Source organism: Numida meleagris, chromosome 19 (assembly GCF_002078875.1).
Source record: "Numida meleagris isolate 19003 breed g44 Domestic line chromosome 19, NumMel1.0, whole genome shotgun sequence".
In the NCBI taxonomy this organism is placed as follows: domain Eukaryota; kingdom Metazoa; phylum Chordata; class Aves; order Galliformes; family Numididae; genus Numida; species Numida meleagris.
Window position 1 is genome coordinate 4720853 of NC_034427.1, and position 14407 is coordinate 4735259.

Sequence of the window (14407 nt, forward strand, 5' to 3'; positions counted from 1 at the left end):
GCCGGGCCGGGCGGGAAGGTGACGTCACCAGAGCTTGGGGCGCGTGTGCGCTTGCGCGCGGCTCAGCTGGTGGCGGGGCGCGTGCGAGGGAATGCCGTGCCGTGCCGTGCCGTGCCGTGCCGTGCCGTGCCGTGCCGTGCCGTGCCGTGCCGTGCCGTGCCGTGCCGTGCCGTGCCCCAGCTCGGCGACCTGGCCCCAAAGCCGGTGGTAGCACGCGGAACCTGCCCAGCTTTGCACCTCGGGGACTTCAGCAGCTCTCAGTGCGTCGTGAGCAGGTGAAGGGACAAGCAGAACATTCACTCTTTTCATTATTATTTTTGTACTTCAGAGCGGCTTGGAAACATCCTCTGTCTTGAAATAAAACCCCGGCGATGGGTGAAAGATAAAAGCTTTTCCAGCTGCCCGAGCATGCACTCCAGGCCTCGTCCTGGACGCAGAACTGCAGTTGCATTGGTGCAGGTGCACTGCAGCGGAGCTGGGGCTGCTGGCAGCTGTGCCAGGGCTGGGGCAGAGCTCTGCACTGGGGACTGCCTCCCTCCGCCCCCCCTCGGGCTGTCCCGTTTCGCAGCACAGCTCTGGTTCTGGCAGCGTGTGGCCACCAGAGCTGCAGCCCTTTTGCCACCCACCCATCGCACCATGCCAATCTGCCCCATCTTTCTGGTATGAAAAAAGGAAGAAAGCAGCCACGGAGTGCTTTGCTGTTGTATTCCTAGCTCCAGAACCTCCCCAGCAAGCAGCCCCCTGAGCCCTGCTCCCTCTGCTTCTGCTGGATGGGAATGCCACCCTGTCCAGCTGTGCTGACTCGCTGTCCTGCCCCTCCCCGCAGCCTCTTTTGCTGAATCACCCCTTTGGGGGGCTCTTTGTTGCTCCAGGGGAGGAAGCAGCCAGCTGAGCACAGCAGGAAGCTCTGACAGCAGCCCCGCTCTCAGCCGTTACCAGGCTGATGGAAGGGCAGCGGTGCAGCCCTTGGGAAGGCCTTTTTGCACCCAAACCTCAGGCCCTAGGAGCATTCCCTGGCCCTATGCTCCAGGGCCTGCTCTGCTCTGGGACATTGTATTGCTGCTTGCCAAATTACAGCTGAGTGGTGGAGCCCCTGACCTTGCTGTCTGCCCAGGAAGGCTGCAGCCCAAGCCAGGCAAGGACCCCCAGGATGCAGCAGAGAGCTGCCAAGATAGACGTGCTTGCGAGCATCATTTTTCCGTTGGAATGCAAGGGTCTGAGAACATTGCATCTTCGCTGAGCAATAAAAAAATAGCAGTTCTGTTTGAAAAATGCTTGTTGCAAACATCCATGGGTTGTGGAGGTCCCAAAAGAGGGAACAAAGCTCTGCCTGCGGCAGCTCTCCTGGTGGGAGCATGCAGAGAGCTTGGGGTGGCCAGGGAGCCATGGATCTGCAGGGCTCACCTAGTCAATAAGCAGCATGCTGCGTGGCTCAGACACAGCTGGAGAGGACTCAGCAGAGCCTGGGCAAGGTGGAGCCTTGGGTACCTCGGGTATGCTCCAGGGAGCATGGGGGTACCCAGCACTGCATCCTCTGCTGTGTGGCTGTGCTGGAAGCACAGGGGGGTGTTAGGGAAGGAGCAAATGTGCTGCATTGGGAGTTAGGGTGGGAGGGCCAGCAGGGAAAAGTGGATGAGCAAGGAGCCTCAGAGCAGGGATGGGATGGGGAAGGAACTTCCTCGAGGTGCTCAAGTCTCAAATGCTTGCCCTAGTGTCCAGAGGATGGGGGCTTGAGGGTAGAGCAAGGCTGTGCTGCTCATGTGCTTCTGCACACTCTGCTTTATTTCTTCGTGCTCAACCAAGGATGTATTCAGCTAGTAAAGAAATGCTGCCCTCTTCTGAAAAGGTGTTCCTGTGCTGGTGCAAGGCTGCCAGCTCCTGCCCTGGTAACAATGCGTCTCCTAGGGGCACTGAGCACGGAGGGCTCTTTGCTCACTGGCAGCACTGTGTGCATGGGAGAATTCCGGGTGCGCTGGCAGCAGAGCAGGCAGCTGCCCTATGTGTGTGGCCACAGCCTGCCCATGTCTTGCAGCAAACAAGATCTGTGCAGGATGCTGCTGGCCTGCTGCAGCATCCTCCCCTCCCTCTCCTCCCTTCCCCTCACTCAGGTGAGAGGAAGGAAGCACTGGGGAGAGGAGGAGCTGGGCTGAGCTGGGTGCTGCTGCTGTGGGCACAGAGCAGTTCCTGTGGCTTATGGTTGGGCTGCCCCGAAGTTGAGAGGATCCTGAGGTTACCTGCCCAGGTAATGGGGAAGCTTGTGGCTAGCTTAGTGTGGGATGGATGGAAGTAGGATGGAGACCTGTGGGTGGGATGCTCTGTCTGCAGAGAGGTTGTGGCTCTGGCACAAGGTGCTGCTCAGTGTGTGGGTGTTTGTGCAGGCTCCTTCCAACCCCAGACCCCATGAGCATTGCATGTTTAGCTGCCTGGGGTTTTCCTTGTGTGTCCTTTAGCTCCATTTTGATATGGAGTTCATCAGTGCTACCCTAGGAGCATTGTGGTGGGTCAGGGGTTCCCTGTCTCCAGAAGATCCCTGCTTTGAGGAAACATCCCTCTTGTTTTCCCACTTCCAGTTACCTAAGAGTTTCTTGCCTTGCTTCTTGAAGTCCTTCCTCAGGTGTCTGCACTTGTGCAGGTTCAGACTTCTCAGCAGCATAGTCCGTAACTTGAATGGTCTGGCAGTGCCTGGCCCCAGTCCAGCCCAGCTCCTCCATGGCCAGGTGGGTGGGTTGTCCTGGGTCCCCTCCAGTTCTCCCTTGGTACTCATAAGGAGAACTGTGGGCTGCAGAATGAAGCCAATGCTCTTCCCTGTGTAGACAGGAGGAGGAGGAGGTGTCCTCTAGTGGCAATGAGTCCGTGTGTCCAGGAGACGCGTTAGCAACAGATATCTATGCGCAGAAATCCCTGCCAACCTATAGGAAATCCCTGCAGCTCTCCTCTGAACAAACTGTATGTTTTCCTCCTCCTTCACCATCTGCTTGTGTGTATAGGGAAGAGAGAACCTTTGAATGGGGCTTTCCCTACTCCTGACCTTAGGATTTTGTAGGCATCCAAGTACTTTGACCTGGGTGGCCACTTTGTAGAGACTGGGCCCTCTGGGCTAGCCGGGTGTTAGTCCTGGCCCCTGGCAAGCTTTGGGCTGGAGTGACCCTGTTCTAGTGTACCATGTTTGTCTCCCCTTTGCTGCAGGGCAGGTTGAACCTGAAGGATGGCCCCAACAAAGCGGCATTCAGTGTGACAACACAGTACCAGGGCACGTGCCTCTGCAAGGCCACTATCTACCTGTGGAACTGGGATGACCAGGTGGTGATCTCTGACATAGATGGTACCATCACCAAGTAAAGGGCCTCCCCATGTCTTTGTTTCACCCATTAGGTAAAGTGTTCTTTCAAGGCAGCTGGGAAGGATGTCAAACTTCATCACCTTCTGGATGCCCACCAGGTTGGATCAGCCTAACTTGGTCTCCTTTCCTGCTAGGTCTGATGCCCTTGGGCACATCTTATCACATCTGGGAAAAGACTGGACTCATCATGGCAATGCTAAGCTCTTCCACATAATCCACCTGCAAGGATCAGCTCCCAAAGGGAAGTGGGAGGGTGATAGAGGCTGAACGGGAGTCAATGTGAGGGCTCCTGATTCACAGATGCTGGCTAACATAGCCCTAACTTTGTGCTGTAAGTTATGGCTGAGGCTTGCTGTGCTGTCTGGGATGCTGGGGGCACACGGCAGAGGTTTTCACTGCAGGCACCTGACATGCAGCACTGCGGCATGAGTAGTTCAGGTGACCCTCGGTCCTCTTGTTGCAATCCATGTGAGAGGGAGCACAGTAGCGGAAGCAGAGTGGGTCGTTTCCCCCGGGATGTGTGATGCTCCCAGCCTCTCTGGCCGCTGAGAGGCACTGTGGGCCCGCAGATGGCTCATCCCCACCTCGGCTGGCTCCTACCATCTCCTGCCTTGTAAGAGCTCGGTGCATCCCAGCCTGAGCTGGGGGCAGACCAGGGAGCCGTGCCCAGCTCTCTTTGTTGCTGGTGGGAGTGCTGCTCCCTGGGTCTCTCAGCAGCAAGGCAGGGCAATCGGGAGGGCTTCCCTGCGTTCTCCGTGGGAATGGCTACAAGTTCTTCTACTGCTCAGCCCGAGCAATCAGCACAGCACACAACGCCGAGGGCTACCCCAAGTGGGTCAACGAGCAAGGCTGTGCCCTTCCCGGGGGCCCCAGCCTGCTTGCCCCCAGCAGCCTGTTCTCTGCCTCCCGCAGGTACTGCCCTCCCCTCTCCCTGGTCCTGCACCCTGGGGATGGCATTCCCCTCCCTGCTGCTACACTGGGGGATGCTGCAGCCTTAAGGTTGGCTTCCTCAGTGCACGATGCCTGCCCCGGGAGGCAGCAGGGCACAGCTCATCTTCCTTAGAGCTTCATGGTGAAGCTCTCACAATGCACAAAATCTCTTGTGCTTTCCAAGTATCTTCTCTGAGCCCCAGACTGCCTGGCTGCGTGTAGTCCTTCCTGCACTCTGACCTCTCATCTCTCCATCTACCTTGTGCTCCAGAGAGATCATTGAGAGGAAGCCAGAGGTGATCAAGACATGCTTGACTGACACTCAAAATCTGTGTGCCAGGGAGATGCCCTTCTATGCAGCTGTTGGGAACAGAGCCAGTGAGTGTCTCCTGGGGCAGAGGGCGGCTTGGGCTGTGTGGTGGTGATAGCTCCCTGCAGCTCTCACACCTTCTGGCCCTCCCAGGTCAGGATGTCGGTGCTTACAAGCAGCTGGGTCTGCTCGAGAGCCACATCTTCACAGTCAACCCCAAGGGAGAGCTGATCCAGGAGCTGATGAATCACAAGTCAACGTAAGTGTCGTGCAGGTTCTTCACACCACTGGGTTAATGTGGATTTAACTATGAGAAGCTTCTTGTAGGGGTAGAAAAAGAACTAAATCTCTGTTGGGTTAGGGTGGACCAATGCCCATTTGCAAAGCTTCAGTTTTTTAGGTTGCTTCAAGCCCCATTATGTTACCTCTTATTGCTGCAGCTTCTCCCATCACCCTGTAGGCACGAGCAGCTATCGGAGGTGGTGGAGCTGATGTTCCCTCCCCTGGGGCAGGTGGGGGAGCACGGCTCTGCTGTGCCCTGACTACAGCCACTTCACCTACTGGACCCCTGCTGCCTGCTGTTGACTTGAAGGCCTTCTCCTGACCCCATCACCTGTGAGGACCTGCCCCAGGGCTCTCTGCGAGTCCTGCCAGGACCTGGTGCTACAGAGGCATCTCCTCATGTGCTGCTCGGCCATTTTGTACTTCTAACAGGTCATGTTCTGCACTAAATCAGCTCTTCTCACTGCACAAAGGGAGCAGTAAGGAGAGCTCTGACTCCTGAAAACTTACTGTACTTCTATAAGCCAAGTGTCTTAATATTCATCCTCTTTAAACCTGGCTACCTTTTAAAGGTGATGATGGGTCACCCTTATTTATAGATGAGCCTCTGGCATGACTGCTGCTATTACTTCTACTGTGTGGTGCAGCTGCTGGAGTGAAGCTGTTGTGCGTCTTAACTTGTAAAGCTGGATGGAAGCTGCTGGGCTTTGAGCATTTTTTCACTAGCAGCAATAATTAATAAACAGGGCTTTAATCCAGGCTGCCTCTTGTCCACAGTACAAGGCAGGAACACTGCTGGGCTCCTTCCTCTGCTCTGCATCCAGCTTTTCCTTGTCTGATGCTGTGTGAGTGTGAACCGCTTCCTGCTAGCCTGATTCCCTCTCTTCCTATCCAAATAGCCTCAGTGTTTAACTTGAGCCCTCTGTCTTAACACAAGGCGGGTGTTATGCTTCTCTCTTTTTTCCTAAAGCCACAGAAGTCATTTTGATACTGGAAACCTCAGCAAGAAATATTTTATTTTTCCTTTCCAGTACAAACAGTCTTTCAGCTTTTAACATCTGAACAATGTACAAAGTTTTAAAAACAATAAAACACAGCCTTTTACCAGTATCTATTGCCAGCTGCCTCGGAAAGCTGCCCAGCACAAAACAACCGTGTGGGCACCATCTCCTTCCCTCTCTGCAAGCAAAAAAAATGCCCTATTTTACACCAAGTTCCTTTCACTTTTAAACACTGATAGCTGAGAACTGAAATACAAACTATCTTCAAGTGACTAGTCAGGAATAGTCCAAACATAGCACCATGTTCTGGAAGGTCAGACTTCTTCCTTGTCCCGGTTCGGTCAGTGCCAGCCCTGGCTCTGTGCTGCAGGAAGCTGTTCTGCTGCTTTCTCCCCCAGCCCTGGCTGCTCAGCTTGGCAGAGGTGAGCCTGGGCTGGGTTTTCTCTTTGGTTGCTGCAGCCCTTTTTGGGCCTGGGGCAGGGTGCTCCTGTCTGTAGGACAAGGATGGCCCCGGTCCATCACAAGGGCTGCCTTGAGCTCCCTGCCAGGGGGAAGAAATGAGTTTGTGCTGCTTAAGAGTAGGTTTTTTGGGATACCCAAAAGCAGCTGGAGGTTGCTCCTCGGCTGGAGCAGGTTCTCATTCAGCAAAGCTGCAGCTGGGTGCAGCGCTCACCATTCCCATCGTGCGCTGCAGCAGGGGTGACCTGCAGAGGCACAGGGAGGGAGCTGGGCTGGAAGGGCCCATGAGCTGCAACACTGAGCTGAGAGAAGAATGTTCCTCTGCTATAAAGTGCCAGAGCTGATGGGGTGGAGGCTCTTTAATCTCCTCTTCGTCCTTCCTGGAAACAAAGTCCCTGTTGGCTGAGCAGCAGAGCATGCCTATGCGCCCCTGGGAAAGGGAAGGGTAGGCATCTGCTCCATGGGGCCAGGCTGGCACTGCTCAGCACACACTGACCCTCTCCAGTCTTCGTGGGAAAGCAGGATGATGTTGGGTAAATCACTTCGGTGTTGATACCACCTCCAGCTCTGCACTGACCCAGGAGCACAGCTCAGCCTATCCCCAGGGCTGAGCTCAGGAGAGATCTTCTCAAGGTGCCTCTTCACTCTGGGGTCCCTGGATCCTCAGCATTCCCATGGACCCAGGGGATCCCAAAGAGGAAGCAGGCTCCTGCTCCCAGACGGGGAAACCCACGAGCAGGTGTGCCCTCATGCTCACGTCCTGGAGCAGCTGCACCTTGACTGCCCCGGGATGAGATGAGGAAACCACGTTCACAGTTTAAGCAATAAAACAGGAGAGAATCAGAGCTGGAGGGCAGGAGGCTGCTCCACGCTTGGCCTAGTCTCTTCGGAGAGCTACGCACACGTGTCTTTGGGAAAGACACAAGTTTTTCCATAACCCTTTGCATCAGTGCCAGGTGGAGCCAAATAGAAAAGTACATTAGGATTGCAAACCACAGCAGCACTAAGGGAGCATGTGGGCTCGTGCAAATGCTGCTGGGACTGGTGAGAGGTGCTCCATGCAGCTCTTCAGAGTACAGCAAGGGAAATGAGGGCACCAAAAGAAAGCTTTGCAAGGGGCTGAGCACCGTGACAGTGGATTGTTCAAAAAAAAAAATATATACACACACCATATATATATATATATATATGCATGTGTTTTCCTAATGCATATCCTCATGTGCTCCATAAGGCATGTGCGTTTGCATGGAGAAGGCAGCAGTAGAAATGGATTTACCTTCTGCAGGGAGGGCTGCCGGCCCGAGGAGGGGAGTGCAGCTCCCCAGGGCTGTGCGAGTACGTGTTGGCTTTGAAATCCACAGTTCCTGCAGTGAGTTGTTCCCTGGAAGGAGCCCTGGCTCTGTTCAGTCCCTGGATGAAGATGCAGGTGGTCTCTAGGTCAGAGAATTTCTGTTCCTCAACTGACAACTACAGGGTTTTATCCTTCAAGAAGCAATCAATCCACAAAAAAAAAATAAAATAACATTAAAAAAAATAAAAAATAAAAATAAAAAAAATAAACCTTCCCGCCTCCAGCTTCCTCCTGAATTGTCCTTCTGGGGTCATCAGCCCCTCAGCCCACGCACTGCCCCCGGCCCCGCGCCGGTACCCGCTGCTGCAGGGGCTGCACAGCTGCTGCGCAGCGAGGCAAGCACCAAAACCAACACAAATTTAAAATTAAAAAAAAAATTAAAAGGAGGGGGTGAAGGAGAGGGTGTAGCAGCTTTTAATTTATCTTTTCATTTAAAAATATAAAAAAAATGAGAAAAAAAAAAGGTTGTCACATTGGAGTCTGTGCGATATAAGTTAAGCGAGGAAGCAGCGCGCTTTGGCAGGGCTAATGCTTCCCGCCCGCCCGCTCCTCCAGGTGGCCGAGCTGCTCCGCCAGCTCCAAGACCTTGGCTTGGCAGTCGAGCAGGTTGTCCTTCAGCCCCGTTATTTCCTGAGAGTGGGCAGCCAGCGTCCCGTTGAGGCGGTCCATGCGGTCCCACAGGCCTCCCGCGTGTTTCTCCAGCTCGCCCCTCACCCCGTCCAGGCTCCCCAGCGCAGCCCCCAGCCTGCCGCAGGCTCCCTCCACCCGGGCCACCCGCTCGTCGAAGTGCGCGACGTCACGCTGCAGGCTGCGGGCTGCGCTGCGGCAGGAGCTGAGGTCGCCGGCGATGCGCGCCTTGAGGCGCTCCAGGTCGCCCTTCAGGTTGAGCACGCGGCGGTTGCTGAAGAAGAGCTGGGAGCCTTGGTCGCTGACTTTCTCCTGGATGGAGTGCACCTCGTCCTCGATCTTCCGCTCGTGCTCGTCCAGCGAGGAGTTGACGTGCGTCACGGTGTCCGAGTACTGCGAGACGGAGTCCTTGAGCCCCGTCAGGGATTTGCTGACGGTGTTCAGGTTGATCTTCAGCAAGGTGATCTCCCCCTGCAGAGCCCCCGCCGCCTCCTCCTCGATGCGCCGCTGGATCTCCAGGATGGTGGCGTTCAGCTTGCGCAGCAGCTCCGAGGTGCTGTCCATGCGAAGCAGCAAGTCCTGGTTCTTGTTCTGGCAGTCCTCGATCTCGGTCCGGAATGTCTCCACGTCTTTGGAGGCAGAGCTGCAGCCTGAGGAACAGGTGCTCTCCAGTGTGACCAGGCGGTTCTGCAGCACCTCCAGCTTCTCATCCATGCGTTTCCTCATGCTGGCGAGCTCCCCCTCCAGCACGGGCACCACTGCCCCGTCCATACTCATGGGAGCGCTGACGTTGTTCAGCTCCCCAACGATGCTCATGAACCTGCCCTCCAGGGTCTGCATTTTGTCTTCGAAGGCCGTCCTCATGCCGTCCACTTCGGCCACCACTGTGCCTCTCATGTTGTCCTCCATGCTGGAGCAGCAGCTCCCCGTTTCTCTCTCGGTAGCATTCAGCCTGGCCTCCAGGTCCTCAAAGCGCCCTTCAAAGAGGTTCCCAAGGGTGATGGTGGAGATCTCCCCATCCATTCGCGAGTGCAAGTTCTTCTGTGACTCAGAGATGCTGTGCAGGCCCTTCTCCAGGATGTTCATGCGGTCGGTGAGGTAGTCCAGGCTGCTGCAGCAGCTCTCCACCACCGTCAGCCCTTGGATCTGGGTTTCCAGCTGGGAGATCTCTTTCTTGATCTCCAGCTCCTTCCCATCCAGCGTCTGCTGCAGCCGCAGGTTGGCAGCTTTCTCCTGCTCACACTGCTGCTGCACCTCCTGGATGCGGAAGTCGCAGGCGGTCTGGATCTTGCCCAGCTGCTTCTCGAAGCCGTCGAGCAGCTCCCCACGCAGGCTGCCCAGCCGCGCCGCCACGTACTCCTCCAGCAGCTCCATGGAGGTGAGGGGTGAAGGCCGGGCCGCCTCCAGCAGGTGCTTGAGCTGCCCGTCGTGCTCCAGCACCATGCCACGAACCTCGTGGAGCAGATCCACCTTGGATTTCAGCACGTCGTTCACCTCCGCCACTTTGGTCAGGATCTCCCCAACAGGCGGATACGAAGCGACGTCGGCCTTGTCCGCCACGTCCACCAGGCCGTCAGGAATGATGCCGAAGCCCACGGAGGAGTCGGGTGTGCCGGGGCTGTTCATCAGCGAGCCGATCATCTTGGTGGTGTCCTCCTGGATGGCCAGGCGCAGGCGGTCCCCCAGCCCGCTCACCAGCACGTGCAGGCTGTCGTAGGCCTGGGCCAGGCGCCGCACCTCCTCTTCCAGCCGCTCCAGGCGGTCCCCGACCAGGCCAGGCAGCTTCCTGCCTGCAGGGAACAGAGGAGACAGTCAGGGAAGTGTCCTTTTCCTTCATCCTGAGCTTCTAATTGGTTCAAGTCCTTTTCATCTTCTTATAGAACAGCTTGGGTTGGAAGGGATCATCTAGTTCCAGCCCTTCTCCTTGCTGAGATCAGCTCCCACCAATTTGTCTCAGCCAAACATCACCTCACCCTTCCTCCCTCCACCTAGTATCTCTATTCAGTTTGATGGGGAGGACCTCCTTTCTTTCAGGGATGGTAACTACACCACCTCCCTGGGTGGCTTGTGCCAATGCATCACCAAGTTATTCCTAATATCTGACCTGAACCTCCCCAGCACAACTTGAGGCCGTTCCCTCTCAAACTATTATTAGCTTTAAAGCAATAAGGTACAGCAGTTTTGAAGCCACACATTTTGAAATATCGCAGGTAAGGAAAGTAAGTGATCCTCAAAACAATCAGAGGTCAGGCCTCTGGTCACAGAGTTCACCCACCCGAGGTCTGCCAGACTCATGCCCTGTGCTGGAACATGAAGCTGGGAGGTTTGTGACCAAGGCCAGTGGTGCAGTAACATGGCGCAAAGCAAGAGCAAGGTCTCACCATATTGATTCTTCTTTGGTCCTGCAAACAGGTCGGGGTGGCTCTTTGGGTGGGGAGGCACTCTGGGGAGCGGAAACATCTTTGGCCCAGGGGGCATCTTGGGGCCAGGGTGCTGGGGCATCAGGCCGGGCTGGTCAGTGGGGCTGTCATGGCAGCCTTCACCCATGAAGCCTGGGCAGCACTTCCAGGCCAGCTCCGTCACTGTCTTGTAGCCAATCTTGTACCTGGGTCTGAAGAAGGTGCGGTACCTTTCCAGGAGAAGGGAGGAAAAGGGAAGGCAGTTTAGAGAGGCAGCTTCAGTTCTGAGTAACAAAGAAGAGTGGGGCCATGGGTCCTGTTGGGTGTAAGGAGGGCCTGGCTGAGACCCACATTGCACAGCCCACCCACTCCCACTTGTTGCATCAACGCTCAGTGCAGCACCAGCAATGCCTGCCTAGGAACACAGCTCATTAGCCAGCACTGCTAAAGCAGCACCGAGCCTCCCCAGAACTGGACCATGAGGTGTGAAAGCCAGGTGCCATTGTACTTCATGGAGAGGGTTTTCTTTGTTAGTGAGGCATGGAGTGATTTTTATTTATTATCATTTTTTAAAACATTGGACTCTTGCTGTTAGCTTGGAAAAGCAGCAGCAAGTATATTGCTCTGGTCCCACAACAGATGACCACTGTGACAGATGTTAAACAGTCGGGCAACTTCCAACACAGAGGAGCACAAGTAGAAAAGGATGGAAGTGACTCCAAAGCCCCTGTGAGCTCATACCTCCCGCAGGCAGGGAGAAGACAGCAGGGAGGGCTGTGCACTCCCAGCTCCCCATGCACTTTCCCAGGAAGAGCCCAGAGCCCTGCTGCCAGCAGGGCTGGGACAGGACCCAGCGAGCATCTGCCCCCACCACATCTCATGGGGCTAGAGACTGTGCATCCCTTGCCACCTCCACAATGCCAGTGCTTTGAAACTGCCTTCTGCAAAGCTCCGATTTTAATTTACCAGGAGCTGAGAATCTTGAAGTTTTTTGTTTTGAAACAACGTGCACAATCAAGCCCTTGTTCTTCAGCCTGTTCAGCAGAAAGTCTCAGAGGAGACCTCGCATGCATCCTACAGAGCAGGACAGCAAGGAGCAGAGCAGTGTTCTCATCAATCCATCACATGGGGCAGCCCCTGTCTGAGCACTGTAACTGTCCCAGAAACATCCCCAGTGTCCCTGCCCAGGCTGCAGCCTCTGCAGCAGGAGCCACACAGAGAAGTCAGCTCACAGTGAGGGGAGAAGGAAAAAGAAAACACAAATCCTCCACTATTTGAATCATTTTAACATTTCTCAGCATCAGTTTCCCAAAGACACAGAGCAGTTTCAAACACCTTTGGAAAACAAGCTCTTCTCTTCAGTTCCTCTTCCTAGAAGCTGCCAAATTGTGGTCCTTTCTTCTGCCCGCAGGTTCCAGGGCCAGCAGCAGAGCAGGATGCTGCAGTGACAGCCACTACCAGTGGCATGAAGCAAGGACTCCAGCAGGCAGACACCTTCTGCAGGCCTGGCTCCCAGGGTAGTCCCTTCCAGCCCTGTTTTCCTGGTGCTCCTACTCCCAGCAGGGGCAGGGAGGACATGGGAACATGGTATTTCCACAGCAGGGCATCCCTGCCCAGGGGGTGAGCACAAAGCCCAACTGCCTGCCCTGCTCCAGCACAGCATTTAGGAGGTAGTAGAAAGTTTTGCAAATATTTTCCGTGGCAGCAACCCTCAGCCTGCCCTGCTTTTCCCCCCCCATCCCCCCACCAGGGAAGAGCAGCCCTCCAGCCCCTTTGTGTCCCCATACTCACAGCACTTTCCCCGGACACTTGGGGCCCCAGCTGCACTTGTGGTACTCAGCTTTGACGTAGCTCTCGGCACCATCCTGCAGCGTGCAGGTGACATTGCGCTGCACCACATAGGCACAGTAGCTCCTAGGGGGAAAGCATAGCAATGCAGTGTCACCTCCTACCCCAGGGGAACAGCAAGACAGCCCCCAGTCACCCAGAGCTGTGCTCAGCAAGACAAGCAGACCCCCTCACCAATGGGGCTTCTGGGAATCATCATCCCTGAAGAAACCTCTTCAGGTTCCTCAGAGCAGCAGTGTAAGGAGCAGAGCCTCCTCCCTTCTGCTACCATGACTGCAGCTGAGTGCCACTGGGTAGCACCAGCTCCAGAGCAAGGAAGAGACAGCTGGAAGGAAGGATGCAACAGTCCTGCCGGACAGATGGAAGCAAAGGCTGCTCTGCTGGAGGCACGCTGCTGGCCGGAGCAGATGGATGCAGTCCATGGGGGCGGACAGCAGGGACGTGTGGTGAGGCAGGGGTTGAGGGTGGGGATGCAGCAGATGGCAGAGCGGGAGGAGAAGAGGGCAGAAGCAGTGATGGAGGGTCAGCGGGACAGAGCAGATGGGCCAGAGAGAGCTGCTGGGTCAGGGAGGTATTAGGCAAGGCAGGAGGACACAGTGCATCTCCTTTTCTCCAGCCCCTCTCCAAGGGCTCTCCTTGCACCCCTGGGATAACCACAGAGATTCCCATCATTTCCAGCCCCACCACCCTGGTGAGAGGCTGCCATGCCCCAGGCATGTGCAGGGCTCAGTGCTGCAGATCGCTGCTCCGGGGTGAGTCACTTATCCATGCACGAGGCTACTCTAAAATTAAGGCCAACAACTTCTCTTAGCTGGATGGAAGGGAGATCATGTGTGCATGTGGAAATTTAGAATCACTCTCTATCCATAAATCCAGGATTCGCTTTTAAACACCTCAAGCCTCCTCTCTAAGTAAGCTAGTAGCCAACACAGGCAGATCTGCTAGCCACTGTTGATGAACAGTGCACGCCTGTGGCTGCTTGGGTTGGGATGGCTCTGGCTCGCTCCCCTTTGCAGAAACCCCTTTCCTTCTCACCCACCTGTGGCAAGCAGCTTTATAGCTGCAGCCTGATGTTTTAAGGGTGAGCAGCTGGAAAATGTTACAGGGTTTGGAAAGCTCCCATTGGCACTGCCAGTATTGTTCGTTTTGAGTGTTACTTTATTCATTTCAGCGTGTTCGTAAAGCCACATCCACCCCTTTTCAGAGGGGCCAGATACAAAATTGCTCTATCAAGCAAGCACAGAGAGAGAGCCCCCACGAACATAACGCCCTTTTTGCAGGGGAATGGAAAAAGCGTACCGAACACGCAAAGGCTGCATTCCTCTCTTGCTTGAGCTTTCCAGGTTACTTAAAAACACATCTCAGTCCCAGTAAGCCCCATACAGACGCACGCAGCCCCGTCCGCACCCCCTCCCTGCCCCCATCCCATCAGAGACCGCAGCACTCGCGTCCCTGCGGGACCCGCGCACAGATCCCAGTCCCTTTCGGGGACACAACCGACCCCAGCCCAGGGCAGTCGGTGCCCGCCCCGCGATGCCCGACGGTCGCTTACTTGTGCTTGCCCACGGGCTTGCCGAGCTGGGGGCTGGAGCCGGTCGTGTAGAGGCTGTACCTGCCGCCGTAGGGCAGGGGGGCGGCGGGGGGGTAGAAAGTACCTTTGGCATCGGCGAGGGCTAGCAGCGTCCCCAGGGAGAAGCAGGCGAGCAGAGCTCCGCGGCGCAACGCCCGCCACATGGTCCCGAGCCCGGCGGAACGGGGACGGGGTGGCCGCGAGCTCCGCTGCGGAGGGGCCGGAGCTCCGCTCCGCTCCGCTCCGCCCTGCCCTGCCCTGCCCTGCCCTGCCCTGCCCTGCCCTGCCCT

The 14407-nt window shown here is 56.0% G+C and overlaps 1 protein-coding gene and 1 long non-coding RNA gene across 2 annotated transcripts; one reads left to right on the plus strand and one right to left on the minus strand.

Annotated features, from left to right (window-relative positions):
• Positions 34-6482, plus strand: LOC110408348. The gene is made up of 5 exons (XR_002444294.1): positions 34-275; positions 3187-3372; positions 3475-4648; positions 4734-4839; positions 5041-6482. It is a non-coding gene; the product is annotated as an uncharacterized LOC110408348 (long non-coding RNA).
• EMILIN3 (elastin microfibril interfacer 3) lies at positions 8119-14370 on the minus strand. Its single transcript, XM_021416975.1, has 4 exons — positions 14100-14370; positions 12491-12613; positions 10682-10929; positions 8119-10090 (listed from the first exon to the last, which is right to left on the minus strand). The coding sequence occupies exons 1-4, from the start codon at positions 14279-14281 to the stop codon at positions 8199-8201; spliced, it is 2445 nt and encodes an 814-aa protein (XP_021272650.1). The 5' UTR covers positions 14282-14370; the 3' UTR covers positions 8119-8198.

Bases quoted from the DNA above. Each gene is read 5' to 3' on its own strand.
- EMILIN3 (XM_021416975.1), bottom strand. From the start codon at position 14,281: ATGTGGCGGGCGTTGCGCCGCGGAGCTCTGCTCGCCTGCTTCTCCCTG. The intron at 10,930-12,490 runs GTGAGTATGGGG...TCTCCTGGAAAG, and splicing joins AAGTGTCCGGGGAAAGTGCT to GTACCGCACCTTCTTCAGAC. The intron at 10,091-10,681 runs GTGAGACCTTGC...TGTTCCCTGCAG, and splicing joins ACCAAAGAAGAATCAATATG to GCAGGAAGCTGCCTGGCCTG.